Source organism: Hippopotamus amphibius, chromosome 16 (assembly GCF_030028045.1).
Source record: "Hippopotamus amphibius kiboko isolate mHipAmp2 chromosome 16, mHipAmp2.hap2, whole genome shotgun sequence".
Classification (NCBI taxonomy): domain Eukaryota; kingdom Metazoa; phylum Chordata; class Mammalia; order Artiodactyla; family Hippopotamidae; genus Hippopotamus; species Hippopotamus amphibius.
The window spans coordinates 7,728,312-7,748,036 of NC_080201.1; the positions used below are offsets into that span (position 1 = coordinate 7,728,312).

At 39.0% G+C, this 19,725-nt stretch overlaps 1 protein-coding gene across 1 annotated transcript; it reads right to left on the reverse strand.

Moving 5' to 3' along the window:
* Nucleotides 1-1,304: 1,304 nt before the first annotated feature.
* On the reverse strand, nt 1,305-10,636 carry DYNLRB2 (dynein light chain roadblock-type 2). Its single transcript, XM_057712242.1, has 4 exons — nt 10,543-10,636; nt 8,057-8,132; nt 2,403-2,570; nt 1,305-1,556 (listed from the first exon to the last, which is right to left on the reverse strand). Exons 1-4 carry the CDS (start codon nt 10,543-10,545, stop codon nt 1,513-1,515), a joined length of 291 nt encoding a protein of 96 aa, XP_057568225.1. The 5' UTR covers nt 10,546-10,636; the 3' UTR covers nt 1,305-1,512.
* Nucleotides 10,637-19,725: the final 9,089 nt, after the last annotated feature.

The following is a 19,725-nucleotide window of genomic DNA, read 5'->3' on the forward strand; positions in this document are numbered from 1 at the left end:
CTGCCTCCTCTCCCATCACTGTGTAGAGAGTAAATCCCTTTCATCTGAGGGATTGGCCTTGGCCCTTCTTTTCTGCTTGCACCGCCGTCTGCTTGGGTTGGGCTATGTAGCGGGCAGACGAGCAGATGGCACTGGGGACTCTAGGGAGAACAAACACAAATTCGATACCACCTAGAGGTGGAGATTAGAATACAGGGGTTCTAACGGGGGATGCCAGCTGTGCCATGGCAGTGGCGGAACTCAACTTGCCCTGAACCACTCCTCACTCTGGGCGTGTTGTGAAGGAGTTGTGGACTTAGGAGGAAGCATCTGTGGACCCCCGTGCAGGGTGATGTGTGCATCCTGACAAGAATACTCTGGGAAAGGAGAGGACCGAGACACAAAGGAGGAGGGGGCTGCAGCCGTATCTGTAACGTTTTATTATTTTGGGGATGAATCTCAAAAAACAGAATTATGCTGAGTACAAAAAGTTAATCTCAAAAGGCTACATACTGTATGATTCCATTTATATAACAACCATTTTGATATGACAAAATTATAGAAATGGAGGACAGATTAGTGGGTGCCAGGGTTTGGGGGTTGCTACAAAAGGGTGACACAGGAGCTCAGGTGGTGATGGAAATGCTGTGTATCTAGGCTGAATCAGTGTCCATTTCCTGGTTGCGATGTTGTACTACAGTTTTGAAAGATGTTGCCATGGGAGAAACTGTTATTTCTTATAATTTCATGTGAATCCTCAGTTATCTCAAAATAAAACACTTAATTAGAAAAAAAAAGAGGATATAAGGCAAATATGGCAAAAGATTAATATCTGTTCTATATGGGTCATGGAAATCTGTTATATTTGTCCTATTATTTTCATTATTTTCTGAACATTTGAAATAGCTAGTAGAAATAAACCCTCCAGAGTTCTCTAGGCAGCCCTCGACGTGTGCATGCTTGCTCAGGACCCACTCCTGGTCCCCTCAGGCTGGTGTGATGGAAGGACGGGCCTGAGGAGTTTGCGGGGAGGGGTGTGGGGGGTGTGGGGGGTGCTGACCCAACTGAGAATCGCACTCTAGACTTCTTCCTGCCCTTGTTTAAGCTGGGAAAGCACCTAACGCCCTGCTTCCCTCCTAGCCCCGCGGTGCTCTGCTGAAGCTCCTTGGCGTGTCAGCAAAATAGGCAGAATCACACTTCTGTTCCGCTTCTCGATTTTCGGCAGCTGTTATTTCTAGACTAAAAGAACTGTCGTGAGGAAGGCTGTCCTCTCACTAGAATCCTTCGGTTTTGTGTATCATTAAAAAAAGAGGCATACATACCACAATTTATTTATTATATAGCTACATCATAAATTTACAATACATTCGAAAGGGACTAAATGAATCACGTAGAAGAGTTTAAATGTAAAAATAGAAAAGAATGTCCAAAAGATCATTTAGACTGGATCACAGTCTTAGGAATCATGAACGAGTGAAGTGATTTCAGCCCAGCGGCCTAGGACAGAACTTGGAGAACTTGGCCGTTGCAGGTCTATTCACATGGATTCTGAATGACAATCAGAAGATATTCCTTATCTGTGGAGAGATATGGACAAAGTTAATCCACCCTAAAAATTAAATTTAATAAAATTTAATAAGCTAATACTTCAGCTAATCTGCTTTTCTCTTCAACACATCACTTGGACCTTCTGTAGACCAGTGGGTTCCCAGCCTGGCTGCACATCAGAATCACCTGTTGAGCTTTCAAAAAATACCATTACCTGGGGCTCAGCCCCAGAGGTTCTGTCTTCATTGGTCTGGGGTGGAGTCCCGGGTATCAGTATTTTTTTTTTTTTTTAAAGCTCTCCAAGTGATTCTAATGTGCAGCTTGGGTGGGAACACAGGTGTAGGGAAAGCTTTATTTAGTTTAGGAGTAACTGATTTTACAGTTGTACTATAGAGAAGTTTGTTCTAGACTAGATTTAGAAATATGAGTCCTGTTTTACACTGACACCCACTAAAACTGTGAATGTGCCTCCTTCAAGGAAAGAATTATTTTGGTGGCTGCTGTCTTTTGGTAGCCCCAGTGAATGTGCTCTACCCCAGGGACGGTTTAAGACCCTACAGATCTGCACTCTACTTTATCCCCTGGACAGGACACATTTCTCCCACTCTCCAGAAAGTCTGTGTGCTAAATTCACATAACAGGAAACCTACACCTCCTAAATGCCATGATTACTTAACAACAGATCCAAGTGGACAAAATTCAACTGCTTTACTTATTTCACGGAATTTTTAGATTCAAGCTTCTTCATTTTGTAATTGAAGAACATTATGTGTAGTACTGCATGTTAAAATCCACACTGCCCATTCTTTGAGACAAAGCTTTCATCCAGAAAAGTAGAAAGATGCCTTAAAAAATTAAATCAAATGCCAAATTACCTGGAGCTACCATGATTTCATGTTTCTTTGATCTGATCCTAAGAAAAGTTAGGTCGTTCTGAGGGTCAATGTCACGGACTGTGCTCTTGGCTTTCATTGTCAGCTGATGAAGGAGACCTGCATACTGAACTGTTGTCGAATTGTCCAAGGTTGTTCGGATGGGAATGCCTGGTGTGAGATTTAATTTGGAGTTAAACATTTTTTTCTGATTATAAAAGTAATATGTGCATCGTAGAAATACTGGAAAATGCTGGTAATTGTAAAAAGGAAAAAAAGTAATGGCTCATATTACTCACTGGTAACAATTTTATTTCCTTCCGATCTTTTTGTCTCTGCATGGATTTTAAAATTTAATTGGATCAAACTATAGTTACAGATTTGACTGTTGCTTTTTTCTTCATTCAAATGATAGCATACAAGTTGTCCTTGTTGGCAATGCCATCAACATTATTTTTAATGGCTGTAGACTTTACTATTAATATTTTTTGGATATATCATAATATAATCAACCCCCTACTATTGGATTGCTAGGTAGTGTGTTTTTGTTTTTGTAGCCAATGGTGATGAACATTTTTGTACACAGATCTTTCGGAAGTTTTTCACTGATTATTTCAGTATTAAGTCAACATATTACTATACGAAATGCATGCTTCTAAGCATCCTGTCTACGGCGAGTCTGCTGTGAAACACGTGGTCTGTGACTTGGTGCTAGTTTCTCCCAGAGGCCAGAAATAGAAAGGGGATATCACTGTACATGCTAGAGAGTATATCAAAAGGGATTTTAAAAATTTCTTTGTAACTTCCTCATATGGTATTTTGCAAACCTTAATTTTTATGCTAGAAAATACAGCAACAAAGATGCTGCACTTTGGCTGGGCATTCCCTGGTTTGCACGCATTCTTGGTTTAAGCATGATTAAATTTGGGTACTTGTGTGTTCTGTTGTTTCATTATATGAGTTTAAAACAGAAGCTATTAATTTAACTGGGAAAATCTAGCCAGACGAATATGCAAGTATAATTCAATTCAGTTCCAATCAACGCAGCTTCATTCAGGTCACTCAGCGATATTATGGAACAGGTGCAGTGCTGGGTATTTTATATGCATTGTATCTAATCAGAGCTGGCCTTCATATCATTTTGAAAACTACCAGATCAGCCAGGGAATTCCAGGGATTTGATTTGCAAATATGCCTTGAGTTTAGGGGGACTTAAGAAGGTGAATTTGGGATTGCTGTCAAGTTCCTCGGGAACCTGAATTTAGGCCAATCAATAAAAAAGGCTAATGTGCCTCTCTTGGTTTTTCCCTCAGAGAATGTAGCTCCAGAAACTGGTAAACAAGATGAGTGCTTCTAACTTGGGGTTTTACCCGTTTTTCATAACTTGGGATTTTACCCGTTTTTCATGAAACTCTGAGAGCCTCAACTCTGACTCTGAAACAGACTAATTTCTTTTTAAGAAAACCATTCTCTCCGGAGTAGGTCTTGCCAAACAAGACAATGATGATATTTACAGGCAAACCTATTTAAGTAAGGTTTTATAGAAAACTTAATTTCTGTATTATTGTTTGTTGGCCACTTTTTCTCCAGAAGTCAGTTCCGTTTTTCACAACTGATGAACCATCACAAGGCATGTATCTTTAACAAGCAGGAAACTGAAGTATAGCAAGCACTCAACCTTTTAAGAGCACTTTTTGACCAGTTTTGTTTTGCATCATGAATAGCGACTACGTACAAAGTCAGCATTGCTCAGTGTCAGAAAAGAAATACAACCAGAATAAATTATTTAAAATGTAGATGACAAGATTATGAATCAGATGCACAGGCCTACTTAGTCAGTCTATTCATGATCCAAGTCAATAAATAAAAGAGCTAGCCTTTCTGAATAATAAGTGCACACGTGGAAACCCTTGGAGTTTTTCATATCCACTGTGGACCCTTGGGGAAAAAAAATCAATCAACAAATATTTATTGTGTTCTTGCTTGGGACCATGTGAGGTAATTAAAAAATAATTTATTAGAAAGTAATTTTAGCATGTGGTATAAAATTCACCCACTTCCCCTTCAGAGATGTAACCACTGCTGTTTCTTTGGTGTTCTTGCAGAGATATTCTAAGTCTATTCAAGTATGTTTGTGTTTGTATTCTTTTAACTGTATCATTCTCTATTCTGTACCTTAACTTTTTTCACTTAATATACTTGGGAAGTTGTTCCATTCAGTCCACATAAGGCCAGGTCATTCATGTTAATGACTGTATAATGTGACTGTTGAATGGATGCTTTTAATACATGTAACTAATATATCTTCCCGACAGGCATTTGGGCTGTTCCCAATCTTTGACTTTTATAAACAAGGCTACAGAATATGTCTGTGTGCACACCATTTCACATTTGTATATATGTGTAGGATAAATTCCTAGAATGTAACTTCCAAAATGAAGAGTATAAATTCAATATTCCTGAATTTATGACACGACTTTAAAATATGACTATGATCCCAGTAAACTGGTACTCTTCAACTGTACACTTGTATTTTGGTTGATAGATTATATTTCAAAAATGAAAGGAATTGGCTGGATGGCTGATAAAATCTAATGAAACTCAAATGATGGATTGTTAGAAATGTCAGGAAAATTTAAAATTAAGTCTGCAGAAATCAGGCTTATATATATAAGAATATATGCCAGATATGACTGTTTAGGAAACAAATATACATGTTCACTGGTATTTAGTTCAGTGATCAGCACTGCAATATTGTAAGCAATGAATTATTTTGTAAATGGGAAACCAATGTTAACAGAGAATCTAACAAAAACCTGTACCCCTCAGCATTGGGCTAAATTGCTAAGTCCACTATATTTCAATAATAGTGAAACCAAGAGACTATTTAACATGGCAGAGGATGAGATCAAAATGGATAGACATGGTAGAAGGCCTACCTAGCCACAATTAAAACCTAAAAATTTGTTAAAATGATTTGCATAGAACTAGTGGACTAAAACTATCGGTACAGAACAAGAACACATAAACACCAGCTGAGTTAAATATTTTCAGTGTTAAATTTCATGGGACTTCTGAAAGCTGCAAAGCTGCACTGTAATAAATGGCACTTTCATCTCAAACTGAGTAGGCTGCTGAGATGGAGTATTTAATTTCATTCTGGTCACACAACTTATACCATATGCTATTAATAAACATCCTTGTCATACACTCTGGTTGTTAATAATCTGACCATAAAAATAAGCCCCTCATTTATATTTTTGGGAAAAAGGTTAATTTGGCTTTCAGCAAAGTGCCCTGAATCCTAACAACCTTATCCTAGTAGAGGTTAATTAGAAGTTAATGGGTATTAAAAATAATATTTTGCTGCCTTTGGATGAAAAAAGTGTTGGGAAACCTCAGGAAAATAAAAGTCATTTTTAATTCTACTACTCAGAGATAATCACCGTAACATGTCCCTGCCTTTTCTTCCATATTTCAGTGTGTATGTGTGCCTGGCTGTATTTAGGATTAGAAAATGCTGGCTATTGCTTCATTTCCTGCTTTTTTTCATCTAATATTGTGAGTAGTTTCTCATGACTCTAAATAGTGGTCAATATTTTACAGAGAGTAATGGTTCGTTGAGTAAATATTACATAATTAATTTAAAATTTCCCTACTGTTGGGATTTATTTACTTGTCTGTTTGTTGCTATTATATATGATGCCTCCATAAAATCCTTTGCACCTAAATCTTTTCTTCATCACTTCTTAAATAAATTTCTAGGAGTGCAATTACAGATCAAGAGGTATGGATATTTCTCAGACAGCTGATGCATATTGCCAGGATTATGTACTTTAGACTAAGTCTCCCAAAGTAACATATTAGATACGTTGTCCTGGGTGTCACAGGTGAATGCACCTGTACTGGCTTGAATAGTGTCCCCTCCAAAATCCAAGCCCACCCTAAACCTCAGAATGTGACATTATTTGGAAATAGGGTCTTTGAAGATGTAATTAGTTAAAATGAGGTCGTACTGGATCAGTGTGGGACCCAGTCTAATGACTGGGGTCCTTATAAGAAGAGAAAACCGAGTACAGAGAGGAGAACGTACACGATGATGGAGGCAGAGATTGGAGTGATGTGTCTACAAACCAATAAACAGCAAGGATTGCTGGAAATCACCAGAAGCTGGGACAGAGGCAAGGAAGGGTCCTCCTGTGGAGCCTTTGAAGACCGCTTGGACCCGCTGACACCTTGATTTCAACTTGTAGCCTTCCAGAACAGAGACAGAATAAATGTCTAATCTTTTTAAGCCACTAGGTGTGTGGTGCTTTGTTATGGCAGCCAAAGAAAACAAATACAGCATCTCTGTGAAGGCACGCAAGTAACCCACCTTAGGTGGTGGGCAGAATTTATGCAAATGCCTGAAACTAAAATCAGTTCAACCAGAACCACGGACTTGGGCTGGACCACTTCCTGGAAATACTAGGCACAGCTCTTGACTTACCTGTAGGCTGATGTTAAATCCTCTCCCTCCTGATCACTCAAGCTGGATGAATTTATTATATTCATTTGACATTGAGTTTTTTTTTCAAATTTTATTATTTTTTCTTAAATTTAAGTTTATTTTATTATTTTGTAAAACATATCAAATGTTTTATCTGTACAAATAAAAATTCCCACATTCTCAGAACCACTTAATTACAGTCCTGTTAAGTGTTGGGTCTTGTGCCAGGCACTTGACAATTATTATTTCACTGAATTGTCACAATCATCAGTAAAGTAGGTTATTTTCCATTTTTAATGATAAGGGATTAAAGTTTGGTGTTTAAACAGACTTTCAGTGGGTAGTTGCTCAATAAATATTTCTTGACGGATTTGCTCCATAATAATGATGAACCGTGAGAGTCTGTTGCCAAGCACTGAGTTGGCGACATGCCAATTGCATGGTTGTACCATGAGTTATGTGAAGTAGCTACTCTTATTTCAGCTAATGCTCTGGGATTTGTGGCACCTCTTGCCCTTACAAATGCCTGAATTAGCAATGAAGCCAGCATAAGCCCTTAGGAGGCTGCCACCAAAGCTGAGCATGGAACAATGTGCCAGAGAAAAGGCTTTGTGGATTGTTCATAGGCAAGTTTCTGGTATAAGTCTACGGATTTCATAGGGGGAAATGTACTGGCTCGTCTTAAACTATAAGCACAAAGACTATACTATAAATTACATTAAAATGAATTCTCAAATATTTCATTAACTGTGGTAAAGGAACAATTTCTTTTAAAATGAAGAGTGAAACTCCGTACACCTTGCAGTTAAAACGGAAGCAAACTGCCAACAATGGTATTCTTTCTATCATCAATATAATAGTTTTATTGATACTCCTGAAATGTTAGAAGAGAATTACCAAAGCTTTAAAAATTAGACAATGTGCAGCATTTCTTAGGAATGTACAGGCATTTTTACTCGTATCTTATTTATTTCCCTACTTCTTAGCAGAGTGCTTGGCATGTAGTTAACAGATACTCAATAGGTGTTTGTTAAGTAAATGCTATAGCTGAAGTATACAAGATATACGTTTGATTTAGAATTCCAAAATGTTTGCCTAAGGCTCCACACAGCAGACAGGCTGGTGGTTTGCTTCTGTGTGTCAGGAGGGCAGCCTGTGGCATATTTACCTTCTGCGTTTACAACCATCGTCCCTATAACGCCTCTATGGCTCTGGACCCTCTTTAGGGTTTCCTCCACCTCTGCCTGGAAGAGATCAGAAGGAGAATTAACCGAAGAGTCTTTGTGGTGACTCCAGTCCTAAAGAGAGTAATGTTGAGAAAGGCTGCTATTCCCCCATCTCCTTAAACGAAGGTATTGGATGCTGTAATCTCAGGGTTTTGGAAGAGAGCTTTGCAACTGTCGTCTCATATGCAAGCCTATATAAGACACTCTACATAAAACCTTGACAGATACCTTGGCTTGAACTCTGTTTTTTTTTTTTTTTTTTGTAAATGCCACATAACTTTATTCATAAAATGGTACCCATTTTTTTTAATGGTACCCATTTTGATAAACAAAAACACTATGTAAACAAATATGGAAGCTTAAAACTTTAAGAAAAAACTTGACAAACTAAAAACTTTGCCTTTGCATTGGCTTGAACTCTTGTTGAGATAGAAAGCTTAACTGCCTCACAAGAGCTCACTCCATTTTTATTTGTCTCTATTTACTGGAAAAGTATCCCCTACATTGGAGAGAAATCTGCTCCTGGTCATCTTTCATTCATTGATCTTTCTGTATTCATATGAAAAATCCCTTTTCTACATTATAGATTAAAAAAAAATTTACAGAGCTATATCACTGCCTTCTTCTGTCTAAAAGCATCACTTAATGAAAAATCATATTCTCAGTCCTAAATGCCACCTAATTAAGGGTTCAGATGGTTAAACTCAAGATATTCTGTAAAAACAACATATTCCAGGATTCTATTGACCACAACAGCCTGGATCTCAGCGCAGGCTGAACGTTCAACCATGAATGATTCTGTTGGAATCCCACTACTGGGTTTTAAACTCAGCTTTCTGAATCTTATGCATAGACCATATGGTACCAGTTTCTTTCCTTCTACAAACACTAAAGTCAAGAATAATTTTTTTCCAGCCTGCATATTTTTCATAACTGAGTAATCATTGGATATTCTGAGTTCAAACAGTATTCTGCAGAGTCTCTTGATGAGAATTTATGATATATTTTTCTTTCCAACACTGTAGGTGAACATTATGTTACTTTAGTGAAAAGAGTTTTCTTTTGCCCCTAATGTGGGCGGGAGCACTTATTTCCTCTTTCCACCACTATAGCAGGTGTTTTCTAAATTTCAGGCATTCATGTACTAGATTTACAATTTTTGCCATTATGAATACGATCTATATTATTTACTCAGCACATTCTTAAAATTACCTCACTGCTAAAAGCTTAAATAAATGCATTTTAAAAGGAAACTATACATCAGTACCACAAATGTAAATCTAGTATCACTTGTCATAGGCAGAAATAACCATAAAAACAATGAACACAAAGAGAGAACGTTAAATTCTACCCCACTGAAAGCTCTGAGCCTCAGGTCTGCTCTTCAGGCGAAAAAACTATCAAATGGTAGTGGCATTAACGACCTAACAGTGCCAGAAACTCTCTCCTGGATATAGTCTACAGGCTGGGGGCGGGGGGGGGGGGGGGGGATAACTTTCTCTGATGTGATTCACTCTGTGGTTTTTGGTATTTCTGAGCCACCTTAAGTAGCAACTAATGTTTGCATCTCACGTTGGGAAACACTGCACTAAACCATAAGAGCCGTACAGGGGATCAGATAACTTATTACAGTGTTTGAGGTCTGTAAGACAACGTCCACAGCTCCTTACAACCACTGCCCTCCTTTATCTATTTCCGTTTTACTTCTCTCCCAAACGTCTCTCTGCTCTTCCTGGTCTTTCCCTCTCTTTTCCCAGGTGTTTTCTCCTAATACAATCTCTTAATTCCTATCGCCAATCCCGTTTGCTTTCCTTTCTTAAAAACAAACAAACAAACAACAACAAAAAACAAAAAAACTCTTTGCTGTCATTTTGTTCTTTTTCACACCTTCCTCTGTCTCCGTTTTCCTTTTCTTCTCCTCCCCCCTCCCATTCCTCCTTCCTCTTTTCTCTTTATTTTCCTTTCTTCTCTCTCCACAACTCCTCCTTGTCCCCTCTCTCCATTTCCGTGGGCTCCTTGTCCCATCTCTTTCTTCCCTCTCAGGGCGATTTTTCTTCTCCCTCGCACCCCTCCCCTTTTCAAACTTTCCTCGCTGTCGAGGAGATTTCTCATTCCCCTCAGAATCTTTCATCCCCTCGGCATCTCTCTTCTCTTTCTCGATATCCTCCCTCCCCAGAAGTATCACCCCCCAGAAGTTCCCCCGCCCCCCAGATATCTATGCCCCAAAATAGCTTCTCCCATCTAGACATGTTCTTCCCTCCCTCCACGGTCGCCCTCTGGTCCCCCCAGGGTCTCCGTGTCGCCCCTCCAAGAAGCTTCTGGAGCCCTCAGCCTCTCCCCGGCCCCGGGCCCGGCCGGGCCTGGGTTGGCCCCAGGAGCAGGGCAGCGAAGGTCCCCTGCCGGTCGGCGACAGAGACCCCGGATTTACCATCGCGCGGGCGGCGAGACTCTGGGCTCAGTCCTATGCCACCGCGGCCCGGGATGTCAACAACACTTCCAGCCGTTGCTAGGAGACAGGGGAGGAAGTGACCTCCCGGAAGCGGGGGTGCCCGCGCCTGCGTGCGCGCGCGGGTCGGACCCCGCCGGGCCGGCTCTTCCGCCCGGAACTGGCTTGACTCCTCCCGGCCGCCGTAGGCGGACGCTGGGGACCGTAGCCCCAGGCGGTCACCTGAGGCGCGCCCGGCCCGCGGGCCGCTGGGGCTGAGGAGAGCTGAGGGGCTTAGGCCAGTCTCCGGGTCATTCGTTCGACCTTTCTGTCATTCATTCTTTGAGGTACGCGTTCGTGTAACCGCCACTTCCCCGTTCAAGAACGATTTATGGACCACCTAACACGTCCCGTCCTCGGGCCTGTGGTAGCTTCTAGCGGGGGAGACAGACGAAAGGCGACGGACGAAGCAATAGTGCCCTAGTGGGATGCGCGCTGTGGCGCAGATAACCCGGGTGGGTGCCTCCGACTCCGGGGTGACGCTGGGGTGGACTCCGCTGCCCCGTGACCCTCGGAGTATTTCCTGTAGCGCTACCTTGTCCAGGGCTGATGGGGTTGCTCCCCCGCCCGCCAAGGACAGTTGTGGTTTTTGTTGTTTTGTTTTTCTAATTAGATAAGAAATATATATATATAGTCATTAATATACATCTCCCCACCCCCAAAACAGCAGGGGAAGCACCGTGTTAAGTGTTAGGTTCTCAGGTGGTTGCAGCACCCCCAAGCTGCTCGTCACTCAGCTGGAGAGTTGCCGCTCCCCAGTATTTCTGTTTAATCCATTAGGAGTTTTATTACTTATTTATTTTTTATAGAGTTATTCGCCCACATTTCTGAGCTGCTGAAAAATTGCGGGTGGTAGTGCTGGAGGGTCTACAAGTCGCCGTAGACGAGTAGTCCCCTGGGTGTTTGAGGAACCGACGGAGGAAACAAGTTAAAAATCAGTTAGGGGTGGTCCAGAGTCACTTGATCTTTGAAGGGCGTTGATACACGTTTGCAGCCTCTGAGGAAGAAACCAGCTGCATGAGGCACAGTAGGAAAATTTTGTGGTTGGGGTCATCATGAAGTCCTGGGGTTTGAAGAGGGCTTTGACGACTAACGTCTAAGTACTAAACACAAGGCGTGGAGTTGGGAATGTATCTCCATAGGGACGATGCTCTTGCGGCTCCCTGTAATACTGATTCAGTTTGTGCTTCTGTTTCCAGTAAGAGGCCTCACACCAGATAAGGCATGTGTATTGCTAGGAGCGTCAGCTAGAATTTGAAGAGGTCCTTGGCAGGGATGCTCTTGAAAAATTTTGAACTTGGTGGTTTGGGCCTAGATGATCCGTTTCAACTTGGAATCTAATATTTTATGATGTTATGTGCAGAAACACTCTCAGAAGCTCTACTTCTGCTGCTGCTGCTTTTTTTTTTTTTTTTTTTTTGTGGAGGAGGTGATCCTGGCCACTCATCCCCTCCCCCCGCCCTTTTTTTTCTTTAAGAAACTTACGCTTCTCAAAAAGCCAAGTCACAATAGCTAAGGCATGCCCCTTGTCATTCAACACTTGGAACTCCAGCCGAGTGATGGTGGGCAACTAAGATTCAGGGGGAGGAGTCTGCTGTATGTGCAGATCTAATGTCAGTCAGCTGTAAGGAAGGAACCGACTGCATATGCATGGGGTGTGAGTCCTCTCATTTCTGGAGTCAGGGTGTCAAACTCATTCGATAGCTGACAGCTGTGATTAGAGCAAAGAAGGACTCTAGCATGAAAGGCACTGACAGGAGTATCCAACTGCTGAAAAAGTAATAAGAAGTAGCCAGACTGACTTCCAACCAACAGTCAAGTTTGACTCACTGTGCACAGGAAATCAATGTGGAGAATATGAGCCATTTTCTCCGTATCGATTTTCACTTCTAATTATTCCTTGGAGGTAGCTTGGTTTAATTTTTATGCTTTTGGGGGAACTATAATGAATATCCAGAGCTGTGCTGTATAAAGTATCTTGGCAGCTTATGTCATGTTCCCTACCCTATCCTCAGTACATGGGAACCCCTCATTCCCTTTTTCTCTTCTCCCATCCATCCCCTCACCACTTCTTTTGATGCACAGTAAGTGCTAAATAACTTTGAACTATGCTCTGGTTTCTCTTCAGATCGCATAAATCTTTCGCCTTTTAAATAACTTTGAACTAAAGTGAAAGAATTAATGAGTAATACTTTTTTTTCATTTCAAGTACTCTGAAGTGACCCCCAAAGTTGTGGTACATGTGAAGATAAAGTCCACTATTCTTCACATATAATTTTGTCAAAGTGAGATGATTTTCTTCTGGGGTCTCTCTATCTCTTTGATAATTTGTTTCTGTTCTCTGCTTAGTCTGAAGAAACCCAGGTAACTTCATGAGCTTGAGTTTTCTCTTGGGGTTTTCTGTACCACCTCGTATAGAAACTGGCATTCCTGCTAGTTGACCAATACTAATTCTGAGCCATGGAATATATTTTGTGCCCATTTTCTCATAAGATAAGGCATTATTTGTCAACTTTAACAGAACTTCTAGTACTCTACTTCTAGTACTCTCAAAAAACTGTAGAGTCTTTGAAAATATCCCTTAATACTGAGGCAGAATTAGAGTATGTCAGTGATATCAGTAAGTATTACACACAACTGACCCAATACCATAGAATTACAGAATTACAGATTTAGGGTTTCGGAAGATCAACCATTTTCGACTTCTTATGAGGACAAAGGCAACCTCTAGGGTAATCATTTCCAGGACTCTAGTGTAACATAAGCATTTCTTTCCCGTAAGGGAATCTTTTCTGTTGGAATTAAATGGTTTCCTACAGTACAGAATTTGGAGTTACGTGCAGCTAGGGTTGATGTTTCTAGATGTGTTTCTGTGAGTAAAATAAGTTCTCAGAGCTTCTGTTTCCTCGTTTATAAGATAGGAAAGACAGTATCTACCTTATAGAGTTGATGTGAGGTGTCAGTGATATTATGTGGGTAAAATACTTGGTTTTTGTCAGGTGCCCAAGGTGGATCGTTTAATCACATTTCTTTTTTGTGCCACTTCCTTTCTTTAGACGTGCTTTCTTAATTCCCTCCGTTCCTTTTCTCCCTTCTCTCCCTCCTCATCTATCTCTTTCTCTCGCGTTTTCCTCCTGTTTCCCTCCCCTTTCTTTCCTCTCCTTTCTTGACTACCTTCTCTTCAACTTCCTTTTCCTTCACTCCCTCCCTATGAAAAAATCCTGAATTTGTATTATTGACTTTATCACTAAAGAACATCTTTCCCTTTGTTTTCTTATTCCCCTTCTCCAGTTAGTCACTTAGACTCTTCATCTAATGTAATCCATCTACCTCATCTCATTTTTTCACAATTCCCATTTTTAAACTTCTAGCTCCAGCAAGCAGTTCCCATCTCTGTGCATTGCACTCAGTAGATATTCTCAGTATCTCAGGGTTGAGGGAACTCTATTTATATTTCCTGGTCTATTAATTTTGTTCAAAGAAGAAAGGAGTGACGGGAGCAATGAGGAAGCCATGCTCTTTATGTACCCCTTATTTTTTCCTGATAATCCAGTCCCAGGGTCTCTGATATATTAATATATATATTTTTCAAGCTCTCTGATCTACTTAGTTTCAGAAGTAGGTATAACACACAAAATCTATTTGGTAGGTATAAAACACAAAACAAGAGAAGCCACTGCAATGAGAAGCCCATGCACTGCAAGGAATAGTAGCCCCCACTCGCCAAACTAGAGAAAGCCCGTGTGCAGCAACAAAGACCCAACGCAGCCAAAAAATAAATAAATAATTAAAAAAATCTTCAAAAAATATTAAAAAAAAAACAGGTACACAAAAGTTAGTTGATGAGTTACTGATAAAGGCCAGGTGCATAAAAGAAAACGTACAGTCAGTGAGTTACCACAAAGTGAACTCCTGTATAACCCCAACCAGGCCAATAAATAGAATACTTCCAGGAGCTTCCACATGGCCATTCCCAATCATTACCCCCACATTGTATGTCCTGAAAAGCCTGAAATATTTACTATATGGACCCTTACTGAAAAAACTTGCTGACCTCTGTAATACACTGTTTTTCTTCTGTTGAATCTTCAAAATATGTTTGATGGTTGAAAACAAAACGTTGTTCAAAGTATGCAAATGTAATATGTAAAATAACGGCAACATAAAGTGGGGAGGCTAAAGGGATGTATTCTTACATTCTACTTGAAGTGCTCAAGTATTGATTCTAAGTAGACTGAAGTGAGGTGTATAATCCCTAGAGCAACCAATTAAAAAAAGTATACAAACAGATATAGTAAAACAGCATAATAGATGAATTACTGAAAATTGTTCAAATAATATAGAAAAGGGCAAGCAATGGAATGGAAAACAAATGGAACAATCGGAAAACAAATTATATAGTTGTAGAATTAAATTTTGATATGTCAGTGATTTCACACCAATTAATGGAGAGATTGTCAGAATTCTTCAAAAGATGATAAGTGATTTCTGTTTTTGGAAAGCTGGAGTAGGTGTATGTTTCCCTTTTCTTCCCATGAAATATAACTAAAAATCCTGGAAATTATATATACAAACACACAAGAAGACTTTGACAGATGGAGTAAATCAGGCAGATTGCCTTGGGACCAATGACATGATTGTAGTTGCCCGGGTTTCTTTTTAGCCTCATATATTCTAGACCAGGAACTGAAGAAACTGGTAGCCCAGAAATGCCATAGGCACAGAAATTTTAAAAAGCCCTGAGAAAAGCCTACTCCGGAGCCAGCGGACCAGGAAAGGGCCAGCCAACAAGACAGAAACACTTAGAAAATAACCACTCTATTCCAGCCAAACACTAGCAAAGGGCAAGTGAAGAGTATAGACTTCCACTCTCACCTTGCTGTAATCCCCCCCGTCGCCACTAGGGTACTGTCAGAGAAGGCTGAGTAGGTAGTTGGTTCTTTTCATCTGGCAGGATAACTGCCCCCAGCAGTTTTAGAGAAGTTCATATGGAGACCCTGGATTGCCACCCCATGATAACATTTGGATAATTCCATTAAATATGGACAGTCAAAATAAATCAATAAAAGGCAGAGATCATCAGAGTGGATTAGAAAACATGACCTAACTATATGCTGTCTATGTGTAATTGACTTTAAGTATAACATAGGTCTATAGAAATAGAAGGATGGAAAAATATATCATGTAAACATTAATCCAAATAAAGTAAGAGTGGTTATATTAATATCAGATAAGTAGACTTCACAGCAAAGAAAATTACCAGATATAGAAAGGAAAATTATATAGTGATAAAATCATCAATCCACAAAGAAGATATAGCAAATCTAAAAAGGTATGCATCAAACAACAGAGCTGCAAACTATGTAAAGCATAAAGTGACAGAATTAAAAGGATAAGTAGACATATCTTCAATGATAAAGACTTTTCAACACCTCTTTCTCAACCATTGATAGAAGAATCACAGAAAACTCACCAGGGATAAATAACTTGACATCATCAACCAACAGAATCTAGTTGACATTTATAGAACACTCTAACCAACATCAGCAGAATATATATTCTTTTCATGTGCCCACAGAGCATATACCAACATAGACCACATCCTGGGCCATATAAGACAAACCTCAGCAAATTTAAAAGAACTAAAATCAAGCAGAGTATGTTCTCCAACAGCAGTGGAGTCAGTCTAGAAATCAGTAACAGAAAGATAACAGTAAAATCTCCAAAACACTTGGAAAATAATACGTTTCTAAATGATGCATAAGTCACAGAGGAGATCTTAAGATAAGTAAAAAAAATACAGTGAACTGAATGAAAATGAAAATACAACATATCAAAATTGTGGGACACAAAGCTGTGATGAGGGAAGTTTATAGCACTAAATTATTACATTAGAAAAGACAAAAAAATAAATAATGTGAGCTCTCATACCAAGAACCTAGAAAAAGTGGAGCAAAATAAACGCAAAGGAAGCAGAAGAGTATAAATCATAAAGATAAGAGCAGAAATAAAAAATTTGAAACAGGAAAACAATAAAGAAAAATCAGAGTTGGTTCTTCGAAAAGATCAATAAAATTGACAAACACCTAGCAAGATGGACAAAGACAAAAATGGGAGGAAACAAATTAGCAGTATCAAGAATGAAACTACATACTTTGCAGAGCTAAAGAAGTTAGGGAATAGTATTAACAACTTTGCATGCATACAGTTGACAACTTAGATGAAATGGACCAATTCCTTGAAATCACCCACCAAAAACACCCAGCTTGAAATAGATAATTGAATAGCCTTGTACCTATTTAAGACATTGAATTTATAATTTGAAAATTCCCCCAAAGAAATCTCCATTGGAGATTCACCAAATAAATCTGCAAAATGTTTGAAGACTGCTTAATATGATTTATACACAGTCGCTTTCAGAAGATAGAAGGGGGAAAACTTCTCAGTTCATTTCATGAAGTTAGCATTACCCAAACAAAGAAAGTACAAAAAAAAAAAAAAAAAGGAAAGAAAACTATGGACCAATATCTTTCATGACTGTATATGCAAAACCCTTAACAAGATATTAGCTAATAGAATTAGCTGTTTAAAAGAATTATATACCATTACCATTACCAACTGGAGTTTATTCTGGGGATGCAAAGTTAGTTCACTTTGCATTAGTCAATGTAATTCACTTTATTAACAGTCTAAAGGAGAAAAAATAATCTCATGATTAATCAGTTGATGCAAGAAAAGAATTTGACAGAATTCCGTACCCATTCATGATTTTTAGAAAAACCACTCAGCAAACTAGGAATAAAGGGGAACCTCTATAACATTATAAAGATCATCTACAAAAAAAAGCTGCAGATAATGTACTTAATGTTGGAAGACAGATGCTTTTCTCCTAAAACTGTCAACAAGGGAAGGATGTCCTCTCTCACTACTGTTCTTTAACACAGTGCTGGGCCTGTTAGCCAGTGAAATAAAGCAAGAAAAGGAAATAAAAGGCAAACAAATTGGAAATGAAGATATAAAACTGTCTCTATTTGGAGATGACATGTAGAAAATGCCAAGGAATCTATGAAAACCACATCTAGAAATGAAATTTTCAGGTGTAAATCTAACAAAACTTGCATAGGACTTGTATGCTGAAAACTATAAACTGCTGATTGAAAAAAATGAAGGTCAAAATAAATGGGGGAATGTCAGTTCTCTCCAAATTGATGTATAGGATTAACGCAATTCCTGCCAAAATCCCAGCAAGATTTTTTTTTCTGAATGTAGAGAAGATATTCTAATATTCGTATTGAAAGGCAAATAAAATATAATAGCTAAAACAATTTTGAAAAAAAAGAATAAAGTTGGAGGAATCACTATACTCAATTTCAAGAGACATTATATAGCTACAGTAATCAAGACTATGTGGTGGTTGGAGGAGGGATAAACACAGATCAATGCAACAGAATAGAGAACCTTGAAATAATCCCTCACAAATATACCTAACTGATTTTTGGCAAAGGTGCAGAAGCATCCAGTGGAGAAAGGATAGCTTTTTAAATAAATGGTGCTGGAGAAATTGAACATCCAAAAACAAAACATACCAAACCAAATCAAAACAAGAAATCCTTGACTTAAGTCTTACACCTTGTATACAGATGTACTCAAAATGGATCACAGACTTAAAGACAATGTAAAACTAACAAACTTTAAGAAAAAAACGTAATAGAAAATCTTTATACTCTAGGGATAGACAAAGAATCCACTGATAAAATCCATTGAAAATTGATAAATTGGACTTTATCAAAGTTAAAAACTTTGTTCTGGGAAGACACTGTTACAAGAATGAAAGACAAGCTACAGACTGGGAGCAAATATTTGCACATCATGCATCTGATGAAGGACTAATATCTAAAATAAAAAACTCTCAAAACTGAGCAGTAAGAAACCCAAATGATCCAGTTAGAAAATGGGCAAAAGACATTCCACTAAAAGGACATACAGATAGCAACTAAGCACATAAAAAAATATTCAACGTCATTAACCATTAAGGAAGTGCAAATTAAAGCCACAGTGAAATAGCGTTACACACTTGTTGGAACGACTGAAATAAAAAATAGTGACGCCACCAAATGCTGGTGAGGTTGTGGAGAAACTGGATCATTCATACATTGTGGTTTGATTTTGTGTGATTTTCTTTGTATTTATCCTGCTAGGCATTTGTTGTACCTCTTGAAACTGTGACTTGATATCTTTTGTCTGTTTTGGGAAACTCTTATCCTATGTTTTAACAGTTTTTAAAACAGTAATTAAAAAACCCATTTTTTAATGAATGAATAAAGACTATGAGCATTGTCTAAGGTAATTGACTGAAAAATGTTACTCATCATACTCTGCATGTACATTTCCATCCATACAATTATAAATATGGAAACAAAACAGCACAACTATATATGGTGTTTCCCCTTTACTGCACACTAAATGATCTTACTGGTTCTTACTCTCAGAATCTATGGTTTATCATTTAGGGTATGTTAGGCTAATTTTGCTGTAAGTTTTATTTCTTATTTAAACCTGTGTGAGGATGTAAGCAGTGAAATGTTTTCTCCAGACCTTTAAAAACTAAGGATAATGGGCATTGGGTGATGGGGAAGACTATGGCCCTTCATTAATACTTAATAATTTCTCATCTCTCATGTTTTGTTAGCTGGGCATAGTTTTCCAAGTACTTTGATATGCCCTGTCTCAGCTGCCCTCACAACAACACCTTGAGCTTGGCAAGCTTGCAGATACGGTCTCTGAGGCAAAGAAGCCAATTGACAGAATAACAGTCTAGAATGGTAAATCTCATTTCATACAAGTCTGGAACTTCCCAGGATGGCTCTGAGTCTATATTTGAATGCGTTTTATACTCTTTATACTCTTGGATACCTAGTTCCAAAACATCATAGTCTTTCCATGGGCACAATAAGTGGTCCATTTAGAAGTAAAGTTGTCTTCCTTGTCTTCTTTTTATGCTATTATGCCAACTGCATACAGGAGAGAAGACTTTGTTATCTGCTTGGAAAGAGGGAGGGTTCTCATCTTCCTCCTGGTTGACTGCTGCTGCCTAAGAGCACACCAGACATCCCAGAAAGAGCCCTC

What these genes read in the sequence shown, in the direction of transcription:
- DYNLRB2 (XM_057712242.1), bottom strand. An exon ending in GATGGTTGTAAACGCAGAAG is followed by an intron (nt 2,571 to 8,056) that starts GTAAATATGCCA and finishes ATCTCACACCAG; the next exon opens with GCATTCCCATCCGAACAACC. An exon ending in TGAAATCATGGTAGCTCCAG is followed by an intron (nt 1,557 to 2,402) that starts GTAATTTGGCAT and finishes ATCTCTCCACAG; the next exon opens with ATAAGGAATATCTTCTGATT.